This window comes from Spinacia oleracea, chromosome 1 (assembly GCF_020520425.1).
Source record: "Spinacia oleracea cultivar Varoflay chromosome 1, BTI_SOV_V1, whole genome shotgun sequence".
NCBI lineage: Eukaryota > Viridiplantae > Streptophyta > Magnoliopsida > Caryophyllales > Amaranthaceae > Spinacia > Spinacia oleracea.
Genome location: NC_079487.1, coordinates 75,374,035 through 75,397,235, shown reverse-complemented (window position 1 = coordinate 75,397,235; position 23,201 = coordinate 75,374,035). Strand labels below are relative to the sequence as shown.

General features: G+C 34.7%; 1 protein-coding gene and 1 long non-coding RNA gene across 20 annotated transcripts; one reads left to right on the top strand and one right to left on the bottom strand.

The window, feature by feature from the left end:
• Nucleotides 1–303: 303 nt before the first annotated feature.
• On the bottom strand, nt 304–11,705 carry LOC110780339 (uncharacterized). 19 transcript variants are annotated; one of them, XR_008925696.1, is made up of 11 exons: nt 6,864–8,717; nt 6,676–6,766; nt 6,318–6,427; nt 5,842–5,978; nt 5,704–5,721; nt 5,384–5,633; nt 4,811–5,021; nt 2,991–3,124; nt 1,613–2,871; nt 1,099–1,181; nt 304–991 (listed from the first exon to the last, which is right to left on the bottom strand). It is a non-coding gene; the product is annotated as an uncharacterized lncRNA (long non-coding RNA). The 19 variants fall into 19 exon arrangements; XR_008925700.1 differs by having other exon boundaries at nt 5,384–5,444; nt 6,864–8,716; XR_008925698.1 differs by having other exon boundaries at nt 5,384–5,441; nt 5,538–5,633; nt 5,704–6,427; nt 6,864–8,721.
• Nucleotides 11,706–14,414: 2,709 nt separating this feature from the next.
• LOC110779426 (kinetochore protein NDC80 homolog) lies at nt 14,415–22,961 on the top strand. The gene is made up of 5 exons (XM_021983944.2): nt 14,415–15,036; nt 15,530–16,132; nt 16,826–17,087; nt 21,850–21,996; nt 22,472–22,961. Exons 1-5 carry the CDS (start codon nt 14,525–14,527, stop codon nt 22,688–22,690), a joined length of 1,743 nt encoding a protein of 580 aa, XP_021839636.2. The 5' UTR covers nt 14,415–14,524; the 3' UTR covers nt 22,691–22,961.
• The last annotated feature ends 240 nt before the right edge of the window (nt 22,962–23,201 follow it).

The window sequence follows — 23,201 nt, the reverse complement described above, 5'->3', positions numbered from 1 at the left end:
AAGGGAAAAAAATTTCGCAAAAATTCAGACTTGTTGCAGCGTACAAATAAATGTACGCTGCAAAAAGTTGAGTCTTTTGCAGCGTACATATATATGTACGCTGCAACAAGTCCAAATTTTTGCCAATTTTTTGGCACTTGTTGCAGCGTACATACATATGTACGCTGCAAAAAACACCTTTTAGCAGCGAACATTGTACGCTGCAACAAGTTCAGACTTGTTGCAGGCCCCCCAGTTGCAGCATACGATGTACGCTGCAACAGGGGTCTAAAAGCCCGCTGCAATAAGGGTTTTTTCTACTAGTGATTTGGTATGTATATCACCATGAGTTGGCCAACCTACTTCTCCTACTATGATTTACATATCAGGGTACCCAGCTTTGTTCAATGCCGACACTAAAATATAAAAATTGGCATCAAACACATTAGTGTAAGTCACAAATCCAAAGTTTGGAATAGTGATCAATAACAAAAAAAACACAATGCAAAAATTGCAGTTCTCTCACTATTCAGTTCAGTTCAATCAAGGGCTTATTTCAACCTAAAAACATTGTCCCAGCATAAACCCTAGCAGAAAATCAGTTATTCTGTTGTATTGGATCTCAAATCGCATCAAATTCACTTGTATCAGACAATCAGCTCTAATATGACATCGGTTTAAAGTTATCTTTGAATCTGAAGCCTGAAGTTTGTTGTTTGACACCACTACCACCTCCTAATGTGAGTTCATCTCATAATTTAAAATTGTTCAACAATTCCACAAATAAACATCAAATTCAATAAAAAAAATAACCATTCTTGTAAAAAAATTACGTATACTCGGACCTTTCATAGGAGCCAAGCTCCAGACCCGTTCCCTGCACAAACCTCCATACTCCCATTCCCTGCATTCGCATCATCAACCGACCACCGTTGATTCATCATCATTGGGTACCTCAGTCCCAGCCAACCCTCTGATTTGAGGCCCCATGAATCATGTATCCCAGCTAAACCTGATCGTTCAAAATCATCAAAATTTCAACATTTAGCAGAAAAATTGACAAAACCCCCCTTCGAAAATCATTTTTCATTTTAAAAATCTCAAAAGTTAGTCATTTACCAATTATAAGAAGAACTTTCACGTGTCCATGGCCGTATGTTCTATAGAAAATCCAGGCACCATTCAAACGCATGATTCTTCAGCTAAAGAGAGAGAGAAAAACGCAGAAAATTCAAACATATCAGATGATAATTCTGAGAAATCACACAACTTGATCGAAATCGAATTGAATTGAAGAAGCTAGGTCCATGATTTCAAGAATTCGTAACTTAATTTCAAAATTAAAACTTGTGATTTCAAACCCTAAAATGATAAAACCACATCTCAAAAATGCTAAACAAACACAATCAACAACAGTGAACCCAATAAAAAATCAGATTAAATTCCAACCAAAAAAACAAACAAAATGAAGCATTAATCTAGGAAATGAAAGAAGATAAAGAAAAGGGGAACAAACAAACCAACAGAAGAAGTAAATCCGAAGAATTTCGATTTCAAATTTGGGGAAAACAAATCAGGTGATTTGGGAGAGAGATTCAAAGGTTTCAATCAAATTACAGAAAATAAAGCTTACAATATTAACTGATTTCGCCACAGCTTCCTAGTCGTCGGAAAATCAGAGTTTCCGGTTTCCAATGTTGGTGAAGAAACAGCGGTGCATCTCCAATTTCTCCGTCGAATACAGAAATTAATTTCCAACCCCTATTAGTTCCGATCTTTGACCGCAATTTGATGAATATGCTTGAAATCGATATTCTTGAAGTTGGAATTTAAACATTGCAATGCAATTGAATAAGCAGAAATTTTCGGGTAGGGTTTACAAAATCCTGCCATTTAGGGGTGATTGATTGAGGGATATCCATTAACGATTGAATGAAGGGTGATTGAATGAGCAATTTAGGGGTGGTTGAAGGAAGGATTACGAAATTCTGCAATTTAGGGGTGATTGAATGAGGGTTTTTGAATATTTGGAGAGAGATTCGAATGGTTTGATTTTCTGAGTGTTTTCGGTTCAGAGTGTTTTCGGTTACTAATTGAATTGGGATAGCAGTTTTTTTTTAATTAATTTGTTTTTAATTACCAAGGTCTTAAGGGTGTAATGGATTATTTTAAGGTGGACAATTCTGTAAATTTAATGGGGAACACGAAAAGTTAATTTACAAAAACGACCTCAAGAGCTGGCTTATATAATACTAGTCTTATATGCACGCGATGCGTGCGAGATTAATAGAGATTATATTTATTACCGTAAATCACTACAAATAATAGGCACATTTTAGAATAGCTAGCTGGTATTATTGCTTCCGTGGAGGAAAAGAGAGAGATTTCATGTGTGATTACAACTGTCATTAACTAACTTTTGTTCAGTTCTTACTTCATAATCTCCTTTCTTGCTAACTGCATAAATTTTGACTTTTTCCACAATTGCTTGATTCTATGTTTAGACTTTCATAATGGGTGATTAACACTAAATAGTCTGATTTTTAAATAAATTTAATTATCACCAGCCCCGATCATGATAATTTGAGGGTCTTAGGTAAAATGTGAGAAATGACCCCTTAATAAAAAAAATTAGTTTTAAGCAACATAAAACTACGAAGTACTTGATAAATAAACTTAGTTCTACAAAGTATTACTCCGTAAAAACATACATTAAACTTTTCCTCTTCATTCAACTCCTATTATAAATCATAAAAATCGATTTTGTCTAGAATTTTGAGATGCAAAATGTATAATCACATCTACATCAATATTGTCCAACATATCGTTCTCATAACAGTAAAAATTCCAACAGAAAATTTTCATCCAAACCTAATCCAGTTGTATGCCAATCTGTTATTGAGGATTTAGCCAAAAAAAAATATATATTAGAACTGCCAAAAGTAATAAAGATATAATTAGTCAACTACACAATTACTAATGAGTGAATTAGGAATTACACAAAAAATTACCTTTGGCCTTTGGTATGCAGCATATGCGATACAATGCACTGCTACTGAGTTTTGGTATGCTGCTGCAGATCGATCGACTGCTCTACAACTAATAAAGATCGACTACTCCAGTTGCCGACGATCGAGTTCTGAACCTTCAACAATAAATCTGATCCCGTTTAATTTGATTGAGAAGTAAGAACAATCAGAAAGAAAGGGGGAAATAAAAGGATTATTTTGATGTATTAAACTACAAAGTCTCCATTGTCTATCGTTTTATCTTTAAAAAAATGCAACTAAACTATCAATCACTATTTCCAGCCTCACAAAATCTGAAATTTAGGTGGATAAAACTAAACAAATATACACTAATTAACAACAAAAACATAAAATTACTGAAATTTATACAGCAAGTCCTCCGCCATCAAATCGTGAAGCACTGAAATTTCCCAAATTGAAGATTACGATTGACTCATGATGAAATTGGAGTAAGAAGAATTGGATAATACTTCAAATCAATCACATGACATTTATTTATGGATATGATTTATTGTAAAATGGAATTAACTTTTTCATTGACTGTAATTCAAGGACGAATAAACAGGATATAGCAAGTTTCAAACTTTAATAGGAATTGCAATTATAGGAGAATAATCCGGAGATTTGTAATTTATGATCCAATTTTGCAAAATAATAACCTCATTTGAATCCAATATTGCAAAATAATTTATCCTAATTCTGAAAATCTTCTCCCATCTAACATTTCCAGTCAAAGGCTTACCTATTTCATGTGTCTAGACTTCCCAGGACCTTTTACCTATTTCATGTGTCCAGACTTCCAAGACCTTTTTCCCAACACTCTAACAGTATGCACATAAAGAAATTAAACCTCTCAGATGCTTTGTATTTTCATTGTCCACCTATTTGAAACAACCATCTATAATAAATGATAAAGGATACATGATAAAACAACATAGAAAGCTTCTTAAAAGAACTTCAAAGAATAATCAAAGATATACAACACAACATTGTTCATATTTTTGCAACATTCTTAAAACTGCAACATCAGAGATGAGATCATACAATAAATTTCCTCATCTACCAACATAACTACTTGCAAATTGCAAAAAAAAAATCCATAAAGCCTGCACTAAAATGATTATATCAATGAAATTAATCAACAACTAATCACTGGAAACAAAAAAGAGTTCGGCATTGATGAACTATTAATGAAAAACCAACCACCAAAGAACAGGTGGACATACCAACCGAGTGCGTCGAGGCGGATATCGGGCATGCAACAACAAACACATATCAACTAAAAGACAAATAGCTAAAAGACAAAAAAGGAAGTACCATTCATGTAAAAAAAGTACCATTCTAATACCATTCTGTAAAAAAAAGTACCATTTGTGTTTAGAAAAGTACCATTTAATTTTTTTTTGTCCTTTTTCCTATTTTGTCTTATGTTCTGATATGTATTTGGACACACATATCAGATATGTGTTTTTACTTCCTCCATACCAACCACCAAAGAACAGCCGTTGGTATTGGAAGAAGGTATGTGGTATTAAGAGATATAGTTAAAGGTGTGATTATGCCTAATCAATCTGGTCCTGGTAGCAGTTTCTCTATTAAGAACCAGAAGTTCACATAGCATAAACCAAACTGATGTTATGCAATGTGATTACAACATAACATCCTCATCTTTAAAGAAGCGTCCCAGTTACTTAAATTTCACTCTTTAACCAAATAATGTAGTTTATGAATAAGTATTATATAATACAATACTGAATCAAAAAAGTCGTTGAGAGAGACAGGGAGATTAATTTAACACCCACCTCAGTGAGAAGTTCAGCATCATGAGAGTGAAGATCCAAAAGCCCGGGGATGAACTCGTTCGGTGATATCTGGCCCTTGTTTTTCTTTGAAATTCGAGATGGAATCACCCGCTACATTGATGGCTCTGTATAAAAGTCCCCACTACCATTATCATATCTCCTCTGCCCCTTTTCTACTTCCCCTTGTTTCTTGCCCATAATACCCGTAGTCCTGCATTCACCAATCCCTATCATCAGACTAAACCCACTCAAACATCCCACAAAAGGTCACAATAAAAGAAAGATAAATTCGGCACAAAATTAATCTAAAAATTCAGTACCCAGCAATGCAAACCAGCTCTAAAGCACATAAATTTTGAAAAGTAAAATTAGATCAACTAAAAAACTGATATAAATACAAATTTAACTCTTTTAATAAGTCAAAAAATCCAAAATCCAGATAAATGATCACAAAAATTCAGCACCTAACCAACTCAAAACGACATAAAGTCGGAAATGTATATTGAATAACTCAATTCATACGCATCCAACACCCAGATAAAATCCAACAAAAAGTATTAAAAAAATCAGTACCTGTTTATTCAAGCCAGAAAACAGCAGTACGACTATGCGAATTTCCTTCAACCAGCACCTGCTAAAGATAATCGAATAACAAAAAAAACAATTATTAAATGTAATTAATTGCTGAATTAATCCATAATTAAGCAGAAAATAAATAAAAGGAGACATGGTCGTTGAGATCAGAAGAAAGAGTTCTTCGACATTCTTGTTTGTCTCTAATAATTGCAGCAACTTCCTCAATTCCATTACAGGTTTCAAAATCCTATCGAAATACAGAAATATTACACAAAAATATAATAAAATCGAAACTGAAATTAGGTCAGATGTAATACCATTTGATTATCGAAGAGCTTGTTAAGAAATCCAAACCAAAATCAGAAAGAGCACATGATCAACAAAATCTCCAGATCTCATAATAACTGTGAAAATATGAAATTTAATCATCTGAAGATTAAAGAAATAAGAATTACCTTTTTCAAGAACTTGGCATTATTGCCCAAATAAAAACGAATTTCCAGGATATCCCAAAATTGGAAAAAACACCTTTAACCCACCATCGTCGGAATCACTTTCCTCCTCCACCACACTCTCCTCTTCTTCAAATGACCTTAAAATGATTACACTATGGTAAATTGTGAAAGTAGAGCTTAGAAAGTAGAGCTTATAAGACCTTAAAATGATTACACTAATTTAGGATCGTCTAAATTTATAGTGAACTGAGCATGCATCATTGTTCATCAGCATACATTAAAATACGGAAGAACCAGCAACATTACAATTCAAAATCAAAGTTTCAAATAAACCCAATTCAATGTAGTTGGAAGATATTACCAAAAAAAGGCCCGATAACAGAAAATCGAAAACCAATCAGCAAATATAACTCATTTTGAAACATTCAAAAATACAAATAGTAGTAAAAATGGAAAATAGGGAAATTGAAGCTTACCCAGGTGAGAAATTTATTGGTTTCCAAGATTTTGTGTCGAGAATTGATAGAAACCCACAACGTTTTAGGAAGAAAAGGGCTGAATTTCAATTTGGATTCAACAATCAGATCTGACAAAAATTGAGCCAAAGTGATCAGACGAAGCGACATCAAAACTCCCCGGCGCCAGCCGCGAAGAGTAAAAGGCATTGAATAAACGTCCACTACCTCCTCAGATAAAAAAAAATCAAACTAAAATTTGCAGAAAATACTGGTAAATCTTCAACGAAACCTTGATTTTGAAAGAAATGTTCTTTACAAAATCTGCAAAATTAAATAAAATAAAGATTTAAACCCCAAATAAAGAGAGAAAGAGTACCGATTTGAAGGCAGGAAAAGAGCGGAACTGCTCAGGGCGGAGACAACGGCGGAGTGCAGTGGCCAATTCTCATTAATTGAAATCGAAAGAACTGAGAATTGGAAAAATAATTGGAAAAAACACATCAAATAATCTCCAGAATCAATTGGAAAAAAAATGAAAATTTGAACAATTTGTTGAAATCTCACCCGGCGATGGCGATGGCGATGGGTGGAGGAGAGAGTCTGCGTGTCCTGTGAAAGAGACACGAAATATTAGGGTTTAGAATGGAGGATGGGGTTTGGTGGAAGAGGATTAGAGGAAGAAGATGAAGAGGAAGGAGAGAGAAAACGGGAGGGAGCAGGGATGCCGAAGACCTAGGAGAGAGAAAGAGAGCTACTCCGTATGTGATTGTGCGAGAGTGAAAGGCTGGGGGTAATTTCGTCAATTCACCGGGGGACACGAAAAGTGGTTTTACTCTTATGTCCTCAGCTGTTCCTTTATAGAATAGAGATATATATATATATACACTCAAATGAGAAGACACCTTATAATGAGAAGAATGAGAAGAAATCTTAAGCGACAAAACCTACGGTCAAGATCAGATTTGATTTCTTTAAATTTTCACGGTCTCCTTCTTCTGGACTTTCTGAAATCTATTTTCTCTCTCCTCCTCATACATTCAACCATGGTAGCACTCTAGTTTCTCTCTCCTCTTCCTCTCCTGCAATCAACAATGGCCCACTCGTCCACAACACCATTGTAAAACCAGAAAAAAAAATGAAAAATTCATAAATTTTAATTACAATCCACGTAAAGAGACATCAAATATTTACCCCAAAAAAGGACAATTCACCGCCAATCATTCATCCATGGTAGCATGTACCGTCTCCCAAACCCTCCTCCTTCATTTTCTCTCTCCTCACACATCCATCAATGGCAACCTCACCTGTAGATTCAACTAATTTGATTTAATAACAAATTTGAGTTATTTAATTCTTTGTTTTTGTTGCCCTTGTCGAGATGATGCTGAAGCTTGCCTTCCATGGTGTTTGTTGGTATTTAGAAAATCCAAAAAGAGAGAAGAAGATGAATGTTGGACGAAATTGCTCATTTCACTAAATGAGCAAAAAAACAATTTGCTCATCTAAGCAAATGAGCAAAAAAAATTACTCATTTATGTAAATGAGCAAAAAAAATTACTCATTTAGGCAAATGAGCAAAAAAAAAAACTCATTTATGCAAATGAGCAAAAAAGTTACTCATTTGTGCAAATGAGCAAAAAAGTTACTCATTTGTGCAAATGAGCAAAATCAAATTTACTTATTTCCTGCAAACTTTCAGAGATCCATTTTCTCTCTCCTCTTCACACATTCATGGGCATCCATTACCCTCCTCTAGTCCTCCTAATTCACCCATATAATTATAGAGCTCTGTTGTTTTTTTCATGATAAAAAAACTCAGTTTCAATTGAAAATTTGAAAAAAATAAAATTCCTCACAAATATCACATAACACTATACCTAATAACGATAAACCAATTAACCACTAGACTACATCATTAAGTCTAATTTGCAAATTGAGTTCTTTGAGTTTCCAAATTAGATGGACTGGACATGAAAAAAATGGAGGAGAGATAAAAAGGAGGGCAAAAATTCAAAGCTCGTTGATCTTCCTGATCAGATCCAACTACAACAATTCCAATAAATAGTGGTACTAGATATTCAATTCCTTTCCATAATTTCTTAAATCACAATGGTAGTCTTATTTTGTTTGGTATGATGGAGCCAAGGAGAGAGAGAGTGGGGGAGGAGAGAGACATATTAGATGGTAGGTGGGTGCTGGTACTAATTTTTGGTTCAAAGGTTTGTGGGACAACTTCATACCACGTGTATTCTTTTAAGTTGTAAGAACTTCTATTGACCGTTTCGCCATTAATAAAACCGCGGAACTATAGCCATCAGATTTATTAAATCAAACGGTGCATAATCTTTCTCATTCTTCTCATTTTAGCAGTCTTCTAATTGGATATATATATATATATATCCCTCTAATGAGAAGATTGTTAAAACGGATTTTTCATGAAATACCCCCGAATTTTGGCGTAATTCACCAAATGCCCCTCGACTTTCAGAAATTCACCAAATGCCCCTCACAAATGACTTAATACCCAAAATACCCTTACTAATGATGCGCCGTTAGTCCTCCGTTAACCTAATTTTCAAATTCACCAAATACCCCTATTTTAATACTTATTTCACCAAATACCCTTATTCAGAAACTTAATTCACCAAATACCAATAACTTAAAATTACTCATTTTGATGCTCAACGGCTAGTTTTTGTGTTTGAAAATTAGCCGTTGCTTATTGTTTGTTTATAAATACTCTTTTTCTGACGGTTTATTGTAGTTTTCCTATTATTTTGTTAATTTCATATCATTTTTGTCATGAGTTTTCTTTCAAAATCATCATCCACACCCAATGAGTCCACATATGTAAGAGTCCCAAATAAATTTTGTTATCATGGGAGAAAATTTGACATCCGAATATCTGATACAACACTCAATCTGAAGCTCCGGTACAACACTAAAACATAAAACACTCCTAAAAACACCTCAAAACGTCGCAACTCTTCAAGAAAATAGCTACTTCTTTTGTACCTTATTCTTTATGTGACCAATTAATTATATTTACCATGCAATCGGAAGGTATTCCTTTTTCAATATGGGAAATATCTTTAACATATGCAAACAGATTAAAAATAAAGCTCTTATTAATTTTATTCTAACGCATATGTTCCAGCTACCTCGGCTTCTATTGCTTCCATGCCACATATTTAATGTTAACTCCCTTTTGTCTCCTGTCTCTACTGCCTCCAAACATCTTTCTTCAATCTCCTAACTTTCTCTCAACCTTACAGTCGAGGCATAAAGGTTTTCCCACTTTTCTTTTGAGCTAGGTCCTATTGACATGGTCAGATTTATGGACAAATGTCTATTTTTGGATTTGAGGGAACAAGAAAAAAAAAATGAAACTAAGGTATGTTCCAAAGCTCATGAACCAGTGAAAAAACATGAATCTTGGCACAAAGATTTGCCTCCAAACTCAAGATTTTCACATCATGAATCCAAGTTGAAATCGAGGTTGTGATAAAAATATATGTGTTATTGAACTTGATTTCTTAGTTTCTTTACCATTCGGACAATAAGAAAATTAAGGTGTTAGCTTTAGATTGAATTACTTCAGCTTCACTTACATAAGATCCATTTGAAAATGGGGTTTTTTGGCCTTTTGCTCAGCTAAAGTGCATTGTCTTTACTGGATGAGGCCTGAACTTATTGGATCATAATTGAAACTTACTGAGTGTTGTATCGGAGCCTCAGATGGAAATTTCCTCCCATAATATTAGAAATTGTTTGGGACTCTTACATATGTGGATTCATGGGTGTGGATGATGATTTTGAAAGAAAACTCATGACAAAAATGATATGAAATTAACAAAACAATAGAAAAACTACAATAAATAGTCAGAAAAGGGGTTTTTATAAGCAAACAATAAGCAACGGCTAATTTTCAAACATAAAAACTAGCCGCTGAGCATCAAAATGGGTAATTTTAAGTTATGTGTATTTGGTGAATTAAGTTTCAGAATAGGGGTATTATATGAAATAAGTTATAAAATAGGGGTATTTGGTGAATTTAAAAATTAGGCTAACGGAGGACTAACAGCGCGTCATTAGTAAGGGTATTTTGGGTATTAAGTCATTTGTGAGGGGCATTTGGTGAATTTCTGAAAGTCGAGGGGCATTTGGTGAATTACGCCATAATTCGGGGGTATTTCATGAAAAATCCGTTGTTAAAATGAGAAGATTGTTAAAATGAGAAGATTGAGAAGGATTTTTGACCGTACATATAATTAATCTGACGGCTTATGTTTTGCGTCCCAAAAATACAAAAACTACCGAAATCCCACTATGTTATGTAACCGACCAAAGAAACCCACTCTTTTATTTCTCCCCTCCATCTTTCACTTGGGTCTATCTCTCTCCTCTTCTTAATGAATGGTGAAACAAAATCACACCTCCCTGTTTTTTTTTCTAATTAATTTCTATCTCCCTAGTTTACTTTAATATCGTAGATTTTGCTGATTTTGTAAGGTTATTGGTCAAAAATCTTGATGGTCATCGTCAATTTGTAAGGTTATTTTGAATCAGGCTTGATGTTGAATTGGAATGGTGGATTTTCTTCGAAAATCTTGGATTAATGGAAGGGAAGTTGAAATGAAGGAGATCAATTGAGGAGAATTTTCTGCTGACATCTGAACTTGTTAACGGAACATATGAACTTGTGGATCAAAAATCCCCAAATTGTTGTGTTGTTCTACTTTAGATTGCTTATTTGTTCAAATAAATTTGCACATTTGAACTAAATGAGTAAATCTTTTTGGCTCAATTTTAATAAATGAGCAACTTTTTTGCCTCATTTTAAATAATGTCATTGAGTTCCGATTGTTCCTTTAATTTGGTAGGAATTCCATGAGTCATCATTAAGGAATGCCGATCAATTCAATCTCTTACAAATGTCGATGGAAAATTCTCAAATTATTGCCTTGTTCTACATTAAATTTGCTTATTTGTTCAAAATAGGTTTGCTCATTTGAGGTTTTTTTTGCTCATTTTAAATCGATAAGCAATTTTTTGGGAATGTTTTAAATAGATGAGCAAATTTGCTCGAACACTTCTTTTAATACCACTCTTTCGCCATTATTGTGTTCTTCAAATTTTCTAACCAGAAAGTCTTGCGGAGCTGCAATTATCGTTGTGGTGGTTGTTAATGAGTAAAATTAAATTTAGCATTTAATATAATTTTTAAAACAATACCTGTTTTAATGAGGAAAAGAGAGTGAGGACCGCCATGGAGGAAGAGCTCAGAAGGAGAGAGCGAGTACCCCGACTTCCGCCATGGATAAGAACTCGAGAGGAGAGAGAAAATGGGTTCTGGAATATGGAGCAGGACATTTAGACTTTACGAGGCTTTTTATTTTTTGCAATATTGTCAAGGGGAAGTTAGGCCGTTGGATCTAATCGCATTGCACGCGTGAAAATCCTTCTCATTCTTCTCATTTTAAACTCCCTTCTCATTTGAGTGTAAATATTTTTGTATATATATATATATATATATATATATATATATATAAGGTTAAGAGAAATAGGATAAATTTTTATTGGAATCTATCTTTATCATATTATCTACCAATTTAATCGTGGCAAGACTCTAATTTTTTTTAATAAACCTAAAATATTTTATATGTGATAGACATGGAAATCCTACGTGGACGCTCTAAATGTTCTCCAAAATATTTTATATGTGATAGACATGGAAATCCTACCATGATCTATCAGGATTTTTGGTGAATATCCTATGATCACAAGTAGAAGTTTAGATATATATATATATATATATATATATATATATATATATATATATATAGGTTTAGGCTCACGTGAGAAGGGGATGTTATGTGAGAAGCGTGAAAAATATTATACGCCGTTGAATTAATAAGATCTGACGGTTACAGATAAGCGACAATCGCGGGTAATTATAAAGTCATTTTAAAGCAAACTGATGACTTGACGCGTGGTATTGTAGTTACCCAGGAACATTGAAACACGAAATTATTACCAGAAACATTGAAGCATACTTGTACCCACCTACCACCTCATCTCTCTTCACTCTCTGTCCCCTCGCCTCCTCCAAAACCAAAAAATTATCTTTCTAACTCGTATATTGTAGTCAATTGCCATTAATCCAAATTCTCTAAGGTGTGAAGGATAGATACATTTGAGTAATCATAGGAGATACATCAACATTGTATATCAGATACTTCAATTTTCTCTCTCCTCTTTCTTTCTCCTTCCTCTCTCTTTACTATGAACTTCTGCAACAATGGTAATAATATACTAATGGCGTCGGGCAAATTAACGAAGCAAGCCAGCAATCCACTCCTTCAATTTTCTCAATCAATTTTGATTCTTTGCGGTAATTCTTTTTCTACAGGTAAAATTAATTAAAATAACAATGATTATTACTACGAATGACTGTTTCTACATTTTAGGGTGAAGAAGTGAGTTAAAGAAATTAAAATTAAGCTCATACCACTTTGAAAATTTACAACCCCAACTTTTTTAGTACGATGTATCCATAACAGAGTTATGATGTATCTTCAATTGGTTTTTAATGTATCTCCGATTAGTCTTTGATGTATCAGTGCATTTGTGATGTATCTCTGTCTTACTTTCAATGTATCTGCATTTTTCATTCTCTAAATAAGGAGGATGAACATGAAGCAGAGAGAAAGAGGGGGCTTGGCAGGTGGGAGATGAGTATACAGAGTAGACGATTATGTGGGAGATTATTTATTTGATTAGGTAGTGGGTACAGAAGAAACGTAGGAGAGGGAATTAAAGGGGAAGCACCTGAAGTAGTCAGACATGAGCGGGTACGACCGTACGTTAAGATGATCCAACGGTTGACAAGTCTTCTTACGCTTCTCACGCTAAAAGCACTTCTCACCGGATCCCAACCCTATATATATATATAAACTTCTACTTGTGATCATGGGATATTCACAAAAAATTCTGATAGATCTCACTAGATATTGGTTGACACGGGCATATAAGGCATGTTATACTGTTGAATAACATTGAAGCTGACGAGCTGCTCTTTGTTGCAAGCTAATCGCTCAGATGAGATTTTGAGTTGTTTGATAGCATTCTTGAAGAAAAGAGACACACTTCCAGGTGTGATGAGTTTTTTCACACAGAACAAGTTCCATTTACCAATTGAAGTCCAAAATTTCATAGTTGGTGCCCTAAAATCAAATTTATCTACATGTGAAGAATTTGATTTCATGTTTGTGCATTTTGCTGGCCTTTTGTCATTTTGCATAGTCAGTGGGTTGCCTATCCTAATGAAGGGGTGCTTATTCTTAATGCTGATTCTCGTAAATAGTTTAGATGTGGAATTACCGAGTTATATAAATTGATAAATCAGTATTTTATTTATCTCAAATTCAGCTCTAATCTATTTACTTTTTATCTTAATTATTAAGGAGTATTGCTTTTTTAAGTGGTACAAACATCCTCTTAATGCATACTTGGTACAATAGCGTTGTGTAAAGACGGAATCTGATAACTACATAGTTTACGATAAATAATTATGAATGAATTGTAACAAAGTAAATACGTTTAGGCTGAAAAGATAAGACTAAACGAATATGTAAAAGATATAATATGATAAACATTTTTTTTATTTTTTGCTAAAAGATAAAATCAGATATAAATTAAGTTGATGGATTGAGAAAAGGATGAAGAATCAAATAATACAACATAACATAAATTAACCCTTATCGTGTATTATTTGAATTTGATATTTATAAATACAAATCTTGTAATATTTGGCTTCAAATCAGCCAATAAAAAAATTGGACTGCAATAATATATATAAAACATAAAAAAAACAAATAAATTAACCCGTGCGATCTAGTATATTTATAAATTCCAAAAAATACGAGTATTACAATGACTTTGAGAATTAGTCCGATCTAAAACGATCCGATATTGACATGGAGTTCTGGCCACCCGATTTGATATCCCGAAACCAAAGTTGCGAAAAATGGATTGACCAAATGGCGAACCCGATTCAAATGACCGAAACCATCTATTTTCTCCGCTTATTCCATTCCAAAACTTCATTACACCGTTTTGGCTCTACATTTGGAAGTTTGAAAGTTCGAAACTCTTTTTACCCAAAAAAAAAAAAAAAGTTTCTCATCCACTCCCCCCGCTAAACCCTAAATACTTCGCCGGTGATGAGACCAAGAGGCGGAGCAACACGAGCTTCGGCAACTGATCGGGAATCCCTCCGCCCACCGTCAACACCTCAATTCGGCGGCGGAGGTGTTCGCCGCGATTCCGATGCCAGTGTCTGCAGCGGCCGACCTTCATCTTCCTCCTTCGGTCTCGCCGCCACCGGCAGACCACCCAATGACAAACAAGCAATGCTGCGATCCATCAACGCTTACCTCACTTCTCACGGCGTCTCACTTTCTCTCTCCTTCAAACCGCTGCCCTCCGCTAAAGACGTCACCGAAGTGTTGCGGTTTCTCCTCTCTCGCTTCGAGTTCCCCTGCAACAAGAAGAGCCTTGATGATGATCTATTTCTGCTCCTGAAATATCTGAGTTGCCCTTATAAGATAAACAAGTCTGCGCTTCGTGCCCCTGCTGCTCCTCACGCGTTTCCACAGATGCTTGCTGTTATTCATTGGCTTGTTCAGCTTGCTTATTATGCTGATCATATCGCTTCCGATGAGAACACCGGCAGGTTTAGTTTGTACAACCTTCATTTTCAATTGTATCGCTGAAGGAAATGTGTAATTTTGTTTCATGAAATTAGAGTGTTGGTTTCGAAATGCTATTACTAGCTCCTTCTGGAAATCTTAGTCACTTCGATTGTGTGGTTAGAATTAACCATGTGACCATTGAATTAAGTGGTGAGGAATTTTCTAAAAGTTATCTGAATTCTCATATTGTTTCTTTTTTTGTTTTATTTATTTGAGAGGTGTTAAATTTTGTTTGCGTTTACCTTCATGAAATTATAATGTTGTCTTGTTCGAAATTTTATTACTTCCTCTGATCGGGATTAATTGTCAAGTTGCCAGTGGAATTGGAACTATCAATGTGATTATTAACTTTGGAGGGACTGACTGAGGGAGTGTTAATTTTCAAGTATAATTAGCTTCACCACTTGATTTATTTTGCTTGATCTAGGACTATGCTCTTAAGATGATGATATACTTGCATTACATTTTGGACAGGTTTTCATTTATGAAGAATACTCTCATGGCTTATTCTGTGAATAGTTACTTGCCATATATGAGGGGTGATGATGAGACTGTTAAGTTATTGGATAATGAATTTACGGAGAAAATGGATAGGCAGAAGGAGTTGTTGGCGGGTAATTTGATGTCGTTGGATGAGGAAGCGCAGAAGTTAGAGTCAGAGCTGGAAGAGTTGAAATCCAAACCTTCTGAGAGGGAGAAGTACGAGAGTCAGAGCAAGGATCTTGAAGGTGACTTGAGGAAGTTTGAAGAGTTTATTGCGAGTGTTCGGGATGGAAATTTCAACCTCCAGAAGAAGTTGGAGGAGAAGGAGAAGGAGTTGGCTGCTAAGGATGAGGAGATCAAGCGAACCCGAGATGAGAATAAGGAGCTTCAAAAGAAGGTTGATGCCCAAAGGTTTAACTTAAGGGATGCTGAGAGGATGAAAAGGGAGCTGCAGGCTGTGGAGAGGGAGATTAATGAGGCCGAGGCCAGCAGAAGCTCTTGGGAAGAGAAGTCTTGGGATCTCCATGCAGCCATTACGCAAAAGCTCAAGGAACTTGACGCCCTTTCCGTTGAATTCAACCAGGCTTTAAGAAGGTAGACTTTTCTCTTCTTCCTTTTTTCTTTTCCATTTTTTGTTGGTACTGAACTATCTGGCTGGTTATTTTCAGGTCAGGCAATAGCTTAAATGCATAGGTCCGTTTAGCACTTTTGATTTTGGCGTTCATTTTGTTTTATAGGAATCTATTACAGTAGTTTCAGGTCTCAGACGTGTTAAAAACTATTGGATTTAAATGGTTTGCTGTGTGTACAATCATTTTACTGAAGTCACGAATGTAAATACCTCTTAAAAGCTTGGAATGTTCTTCAAAAAGAATGGTCTTTGGTTTTGCGAAGGTTTACTTTTGTGCATTTCTTGCCAGTGGCTAACTTTGATGATTTTCAGACCATGATGCATGGAATACCTATGCCTGTGATTATCTCTTCTGTTTTCTGTGAAAACTGTGTTAATGGTGATCAGTTGGGTACTTGGGTAAAGCAAGATTAGACAACTTGGACTTCTACTACGTACATCTTTTTTATCTAGGTTCCAATGCTTGGTTGTCTGGCTATTTATCGATCCTTGATTGGTCATCATTGTCATCAAGCTACTCGCAGTCCTTTCTCTATAGACGATTACTTTGAGAGTAGAAGTCCTTTTTAGTCATGGAATTCAGTTTATATGAATTCGGAATACTATATTGTGATTTATTGTTTCTGACTGTGTGATTTCTGTTAATTGCACTGCAGACTAAGGCCTGCAATCACTAAGCTCGGAGGTGATTTTCAGTATGTAATAAATCCTAATGGGTCCACTCCTGCTGAAGTATTGGGCATAAACTATAAATCTACACTTAAGCCTGCAATCATCACATATGCTGACGAGATTAAGAAAAGTGCTACCACAAAGTTGGAAGAGTTTATTTCCCTACAACAACGATCTAAAGAATTGACTACCAGGATTGAAGCAAAGAGACAACGTCTTGCAGCACTCCAGTTGCATATTGATGAGGTAGGTATCCATTCATTATCTTAATTAGCTGCTAGTAAGTGTTCGACATCCTGCTTGATCTACTTACTTCCCTACGTTGACGTGTTCCTGGTTTTAAGCTACCGATTCTGTTTAACAAACTTGAAAAATGCTATGGGTAATTGTGCTAAATTTCTGAATAATCTCTTGTAACTCCTTTATCAGCATTTATGGCGTACCTCCTCCCAATAATCTTGTATTTAATGGCTATTATTAACGGAATTTCTCTGTTTCTGGGATTAATATTGTTGGATTTGGTCAGGTTCACACCTATTTCATATCCGTAAGATTGGATTTTTGCACCCACTGTAGTTATTTTTAATAGTGATTGGCATCTGATGTGAATTGTCTCTGAGATCATATGCAATCTGATTCCCATTGTCCCAACCTCCTGATGATCTTGTCTCCTCGAGTCCGTAGTGGACCAGTCTACTCCAAAGAGAAATTGTGTAAAGAGAATGAGAAGGAAGAATCTATAGTATACTATACATACAGGTAATGTAGTATGGTAAGAAAGGATGAGAACACATTAAGCGCTGACATAGAATATTAAAATGTGCCAAGAGCCCAAGATCACGGTCTACACTCTATAGTTACGAAATTCTCAAACTCTTCATTGTAAGGAACATATAGGCAAAATCTGCGTTATGTAAATAGGTGAATAGGTAATGGCATAATGTAGTATAGTGAGAAAAAGGAAATAAGAACACTGTAAGTACTGACAAAAAATATGAATTTGTGCCATGATCATAGGCTACAATGATGAAATGTGCAGACACTTATTATGTTATTGAAAGGGACAAAAAGCTTATTATCATAAGAAACTCCCAGTTGAATGCCGAGTTGCTGACTTTAAACCCTTCTTAAACTAGTCAACAGTACACAGATTACAGAATGACTTTTTAAGTTTTTTATTTCTTTATCTGAGACTTAATCCTGTCCGTGCTGCTGTTTTATAAGTTTGTAAACCATCTCATTCAAGCATCTACTTACTTTCCCACCCAGGATGTGTTTGGTTATACTGTCCACTAGAATTCCCCTTTTTGTTAAATATTCCTCTAGCTTGATCTGTAGCAAATGTTAATATAAAAGGTATGTTTTTCACTGGAATACTAACAACCTCAATTAAAGTGAACTGATAGTGACTATGTAATTAAGTCTTTTAGACATTTAGCGAATCTGCTTGGTTTTAGCAGTCACTTGCTTGATTTAATATGTTTTCTGTTTTGAACTATTTGAATTTTTCTAGTGTTGTGGAAAGATTACATAACGTTTATCATTCTGAACTGGGTTCATTATAACCCTTGGATACTCTTTCTGGTGTTTAGGTATTAGTTGATTTTTACTACTATGTTACCAGGGGCGGATCCAGGAATTTAGGAATTTATATACGGGGGTCCAAATTTATGATTTACTTTCCTTTTAGTTGGTTAAAGTTGAAAGGTACATAAACGAAATATTATAAACGCCTTAATGAAAATATGTGCAGAGTTTAGAAACTTTAATTTTGGATTTTCATAACAATAGTCCAAATTACTACAATAACTTAGCGTGATTTCCATTTAAAATGGAAAAAACAAATTTCATACTTGGAAGGAAATTTACTTTTTTCTATGATTGTCACTGAACAAATACTCCCTCCGTCCCGGAATACTCACACTGTTTTGATTGGACACGAATGCCAATGCATAACTTTGACTACCAATATATTGAACTACATATTATAAAAACTTACTCCCTCCGTCCCGGAATACTTGACCTGTTTTCCTCATCGGGCCGTCCCTTAATACTTGACCTGTTTCTAAAAATGGAAATATTCTAACAATATTATATTATTTCTCACTCCACCCCTATTAACCCACCTACCCCCTACTCCATACAAAAAATAATTAAAAATTCAACCCCTACTCTCCCCCAACCCCACCTCTCAACCCACCTTCCACTAACTACATTAAAATAATACCCCACTATCAACTACTACCTATTAAATTAAATAAGTCAATTCAAATCCCTTAAACTCTGTGCCGGTCAAACCGGGTCGAGTATTCCGGGACGGAGGGAGTACTATTTTGAAAATATATATTAAGATGAAGCCAACAATATATTATATACCAACATTTGTTTTTATAAACTAGAAATAAAATAGGGTTAAAGTGAATTATGTGAATAGTGCAAAAAGTAAAAACGGTGCCAGGGATAGAAGGAGTAACACACAAAGACACTAATAAAAATAAAGGAACATCGTTCTTAACACTTGTGGAGTTGTGGGGCATTATAATTCTATGTACAAAGTAATTAATTAGACCTCTAAAAAGTTCAAAGTAACATGTAACTATAAGTCTATAAAAGTGGAGTATAAAAATACATTAATAGAAGTATATCTTATGGAAATTATAAATATTTTTAAGAGAAAATTACACTACTATTTTTTTGTGTTTTTGTTAAGAAAAATCATGAATCATTACAGAAACATCATTATCATTATCATTACTCCATTGCCTCAAAGAGGCTCCCGCAAGAAGCGAGGTAAGGGGGGTCTGACGTACGCAACCTTACCCCTGCAATTGCAGAGAGGTTGTTTTCAATTGACCCAAAAACGATAACGGGACAACAACGGGACAACCATCTTCTACCTCATGGAAAGGAAGCGAAGAGGTATTAAGAGCCATTTTGATTTAGTCCATTACATCTCACAGCCAAAAGAACAAATGAATCTTTTGCTCCATCGGAAATGGACATATGAATTATTATAGAAACAACAAAATAAAAAGTGATAAAAAAATGACTTATAAAGGGAAAAGGAAAAAACAATAAAAAAAACAATAAAAAAAACATGAAAAATTTAGAGGATCAACAAATGACAAGTAAAAGATAAAAGAAATAAAAAAAATCATATTTAATGTCCTGTTAGGAGGATTTGAACCCATATAGCTTGTGTAAAATATTGATCAAGTTACCATTATGCCGAAGGTATTTCATTATCATTAATATATGTTAATTACATACATGTTAACTATTTCAAGTGCAATTAATTACCTCAATATCAATTAAAATGGGTCCCTTTGGATCCCTCTGGGGCCGCCCCTGTGTGTTAAAGCTACTTATTCTTCATAGTACTACATAAGGAGAAAGTACAAGCGCATATCAGATATGTATGGGCAAATACATATCAGAACAAAAGACAAAATAGGAAAAAGGACAAAAAAGAAATTAAATGGTACTTTTTAAAACAAAAATGGTACTTTTTTTTTACAGAATGGTACTTTTTTTAACATGAATGGTACTTCCTTTTTTGTCTTTTAGCTATTTGTCTTTTAGTTGATATGTGTGTTTCCACACATATCTGATATGCGAAAAAACAACCTCCTACATAAGGCCATCATTAATGTGTCATTAAGTCTTTTAGACTTTTAGGAGTTTATCGTATCTGCTTGTAATTTAGCAGTCACTTGTTCTGATTCAACATATTGTCCGTTTTGAACTATTTGAATTTCTCTAGTGTTGTGGAGAGATTACAAAATGTTAAGTGTTCTGAACTGGGTCTATTCTAACCCTTCAATACTCTTCTCTCTTGGTTAGGTATTGAGTTAATTTTTACTATTGAACTAGCTTCTTATTCTTCATAGCACTACATTTGGATAGCTAATAAGCTTGGTATAGAGGGAAGAAGACAACAAAGGCAAGGCCAAGAGCCCTTTCTATGTGTAGATCGTATAGAGGGCTTTGAAATTCTCCTCAGATTTGAAGATAATGTGTAGAGCATTGATATGTCAACCGTCAACCCTTTTATATGCACCAAAAGTTCTCCAGATAATCTTGTCCACCTATCTTCTCCAGCCCTGCACTTCTTCCATGATTGTATTTGCCAGCTTCCGTCTTGTATCCCACGATATGGGGCTATGGGCTATTGTTTCCAGCTTTAGACAAAATTCACGACGTAAATGTTTTTTCTTTTGAAAGTCAGGGTGGGGGAAGGGGAGGGGGGGGAGGAAAACCTGATAACCAGTTCAGACTGGGTAAAATAGAAGGGAGGAGGTGGTTAGAAGTTTAAGTGACATCTGTAGCTGGAATTTTAGACATCTATTCTTTTAGTCTTATTAATTTTTAAAGCTTGACTTAGGCTCCATTTGGTAGGGCGTAAAACGTTTTTATGGAAAACGATTTTCCTTTTTTCAATCATTTTACGTTGTTTGGTTGGGTAAGGGATGTAAAACAATTTTCCATGACTCCCTCAAAGGTGGAAAACCCTTTTCCTTTTGAAAGGGAGGGAACCACTTTTCCTTCTTTTCGCCTTACCTCCCTCTCCTTTCTTCCCCTCAATCTTCACTATCTTCTCCCATTTTCCTTCAAGTTACCAAACAAAGGAAAACTAGTTTGGAATTGTGTTTTCCCTTGAAAAATGTTTTCCATGGAAATCATTTTACAATGAAAACGTTTTACGCCCTACCAAACGGAGCCTTAATGTATTCTTTCCTAGATTAAAAGTTACTCTGTGGGTCTTGTATTGACATTAGCTTCACCTTTTCCCTCTTTTTGTATGACTTGTGGCTAACCTATCGGATTTTCTGTTTGCTCTTATATTCCATTAGAGGTTAAAGAAATATTCACTCGTATGAGATAAAAAAGAATGTATTAAACTTTAGTCCACTACTAAGGATCACATGTTTACGGTCTTTCTTTACCTTTTTTATGTGTATTAAAATTGTGCCTGAGAGAGGCTAATCTACTGGAAAAAATATTACAGAGGGAACGAGAGTTTGAAGTAATGAGGAATAAAATCGAGGAATACACATCCTGGTGTGCAAGTGAAGTTGAGAGGATTAAAGGAGCGATAGAGGCAAAGGAGCAAAATCTTGATATCATGGAACAAGAAGCAACTGACACCTTGAAGGTATGAATTGCTTACAGACCATTTGAAGTAATTGCTTGATATAGGTGATAATTCTGTGACTGAGAGATTTGCCAGAAAGAGACAGTCTGATGTTTACTGTATATAGCGGTAATGTGAAGGTTTGAAATGAAATCTTTTACTTGGACTAGGGTATTTAATGAATAAATGTCAGACGTGGGTACATGTTCAAGTGTCGGTTTAGGATAATCTATGAAAAGTTTTCTTGTTTTTGGTCCATTATGGAGAGTAATTTATAACTCTATTCGACTACCAAAGTGTGGGCTTGCAATTTTTATAAATTAATTAAGATTCTCATGTGTTTGGCCCTAACTGGAGTACATTGAGAATCCAATCTGTGTATAAGGAAGGAAGGGTCCAAGTACATATGTCATCATTTAAAACCTGGTATTGACTTAATTTGTTGTTACGAAACACTTCCTTACACTAAGTTTCATATGTATCTGAACTTGCAAAGGCTGCCGAACTGAAGCTCCAGGAGGAAACAAGGGAAAGTGAGAAAGAAACGCAACACTGTGCATATGAGCTATTTGCGTTGATTGATTTGATTTCCAAGTGCAAGGAGTACACGGGAAAGCAAATTTTGGACATGAAAAAGGATCTCATTGAAACTAGAAAGTTTATATCTAATGTTTATAAGAAGACTTTGCTTACCGGCTTCAACGTTGATGCTTGAGCCAAACTATAGAGTGCTGGTGTTACTTGATTGCATCTTCAGGGAGCTTCTGAATATTAATTAGTTGTAACATCTGTAAATTAGTCTCTTATTTTTAAGACTAGATTTTAACCCGTGCGATGCACGGATTCTATTAAATTGTTATTTTTAAATAAAACTCATATGTATATACCAATTTTATATTATTTGTGTTAGATTAGATTAGTTTTTTATTTTGCATTGAATTTCATTTTAGATTTTTTTTATATAATTATGAGTATTTGTTTTTGGATGAACTTGTATATGCGTAATATTAATAATTAATTTATAAAAATATCTGCGTGACACTTAATTATTTTTCTACGTGACACTCGACTTTTTTAATTCAAAATTAATTTTGAAATCTTATTTATCATTGGCCGAAACCATTAGTTTTTCTATGTGGCGCTCTAATATTGGATTAATGTTTGTTTTTAAATTGAATTTTACTATTTTAGATTAGTGTTTGATTTTGGATGGATTTTATTTTAGA

Coding starts and splice junctions, on each gene's coding strand:
- LOC110779426 (XM_021983944.2), top strand. CDS start 14,525: ATGAGACCAAGAGGCGGAGCAACACGAGCTTCGGCAACTGATCGGGAA. Junction 15,037..15,529: donor TCCGATGAGAACACCGGCAG/GTTTAGTTTGTA, acceptor CATTTTGGACAG/GTTTTCATTTATGAAGAATA. Junction 16,133..16,825: donor TTCAACCAGGCTTTAAGAAG/GTAGACTTTTCT, acceptor ATTGCACTGCAG/ACTAAGGCCTGCAATCACTA.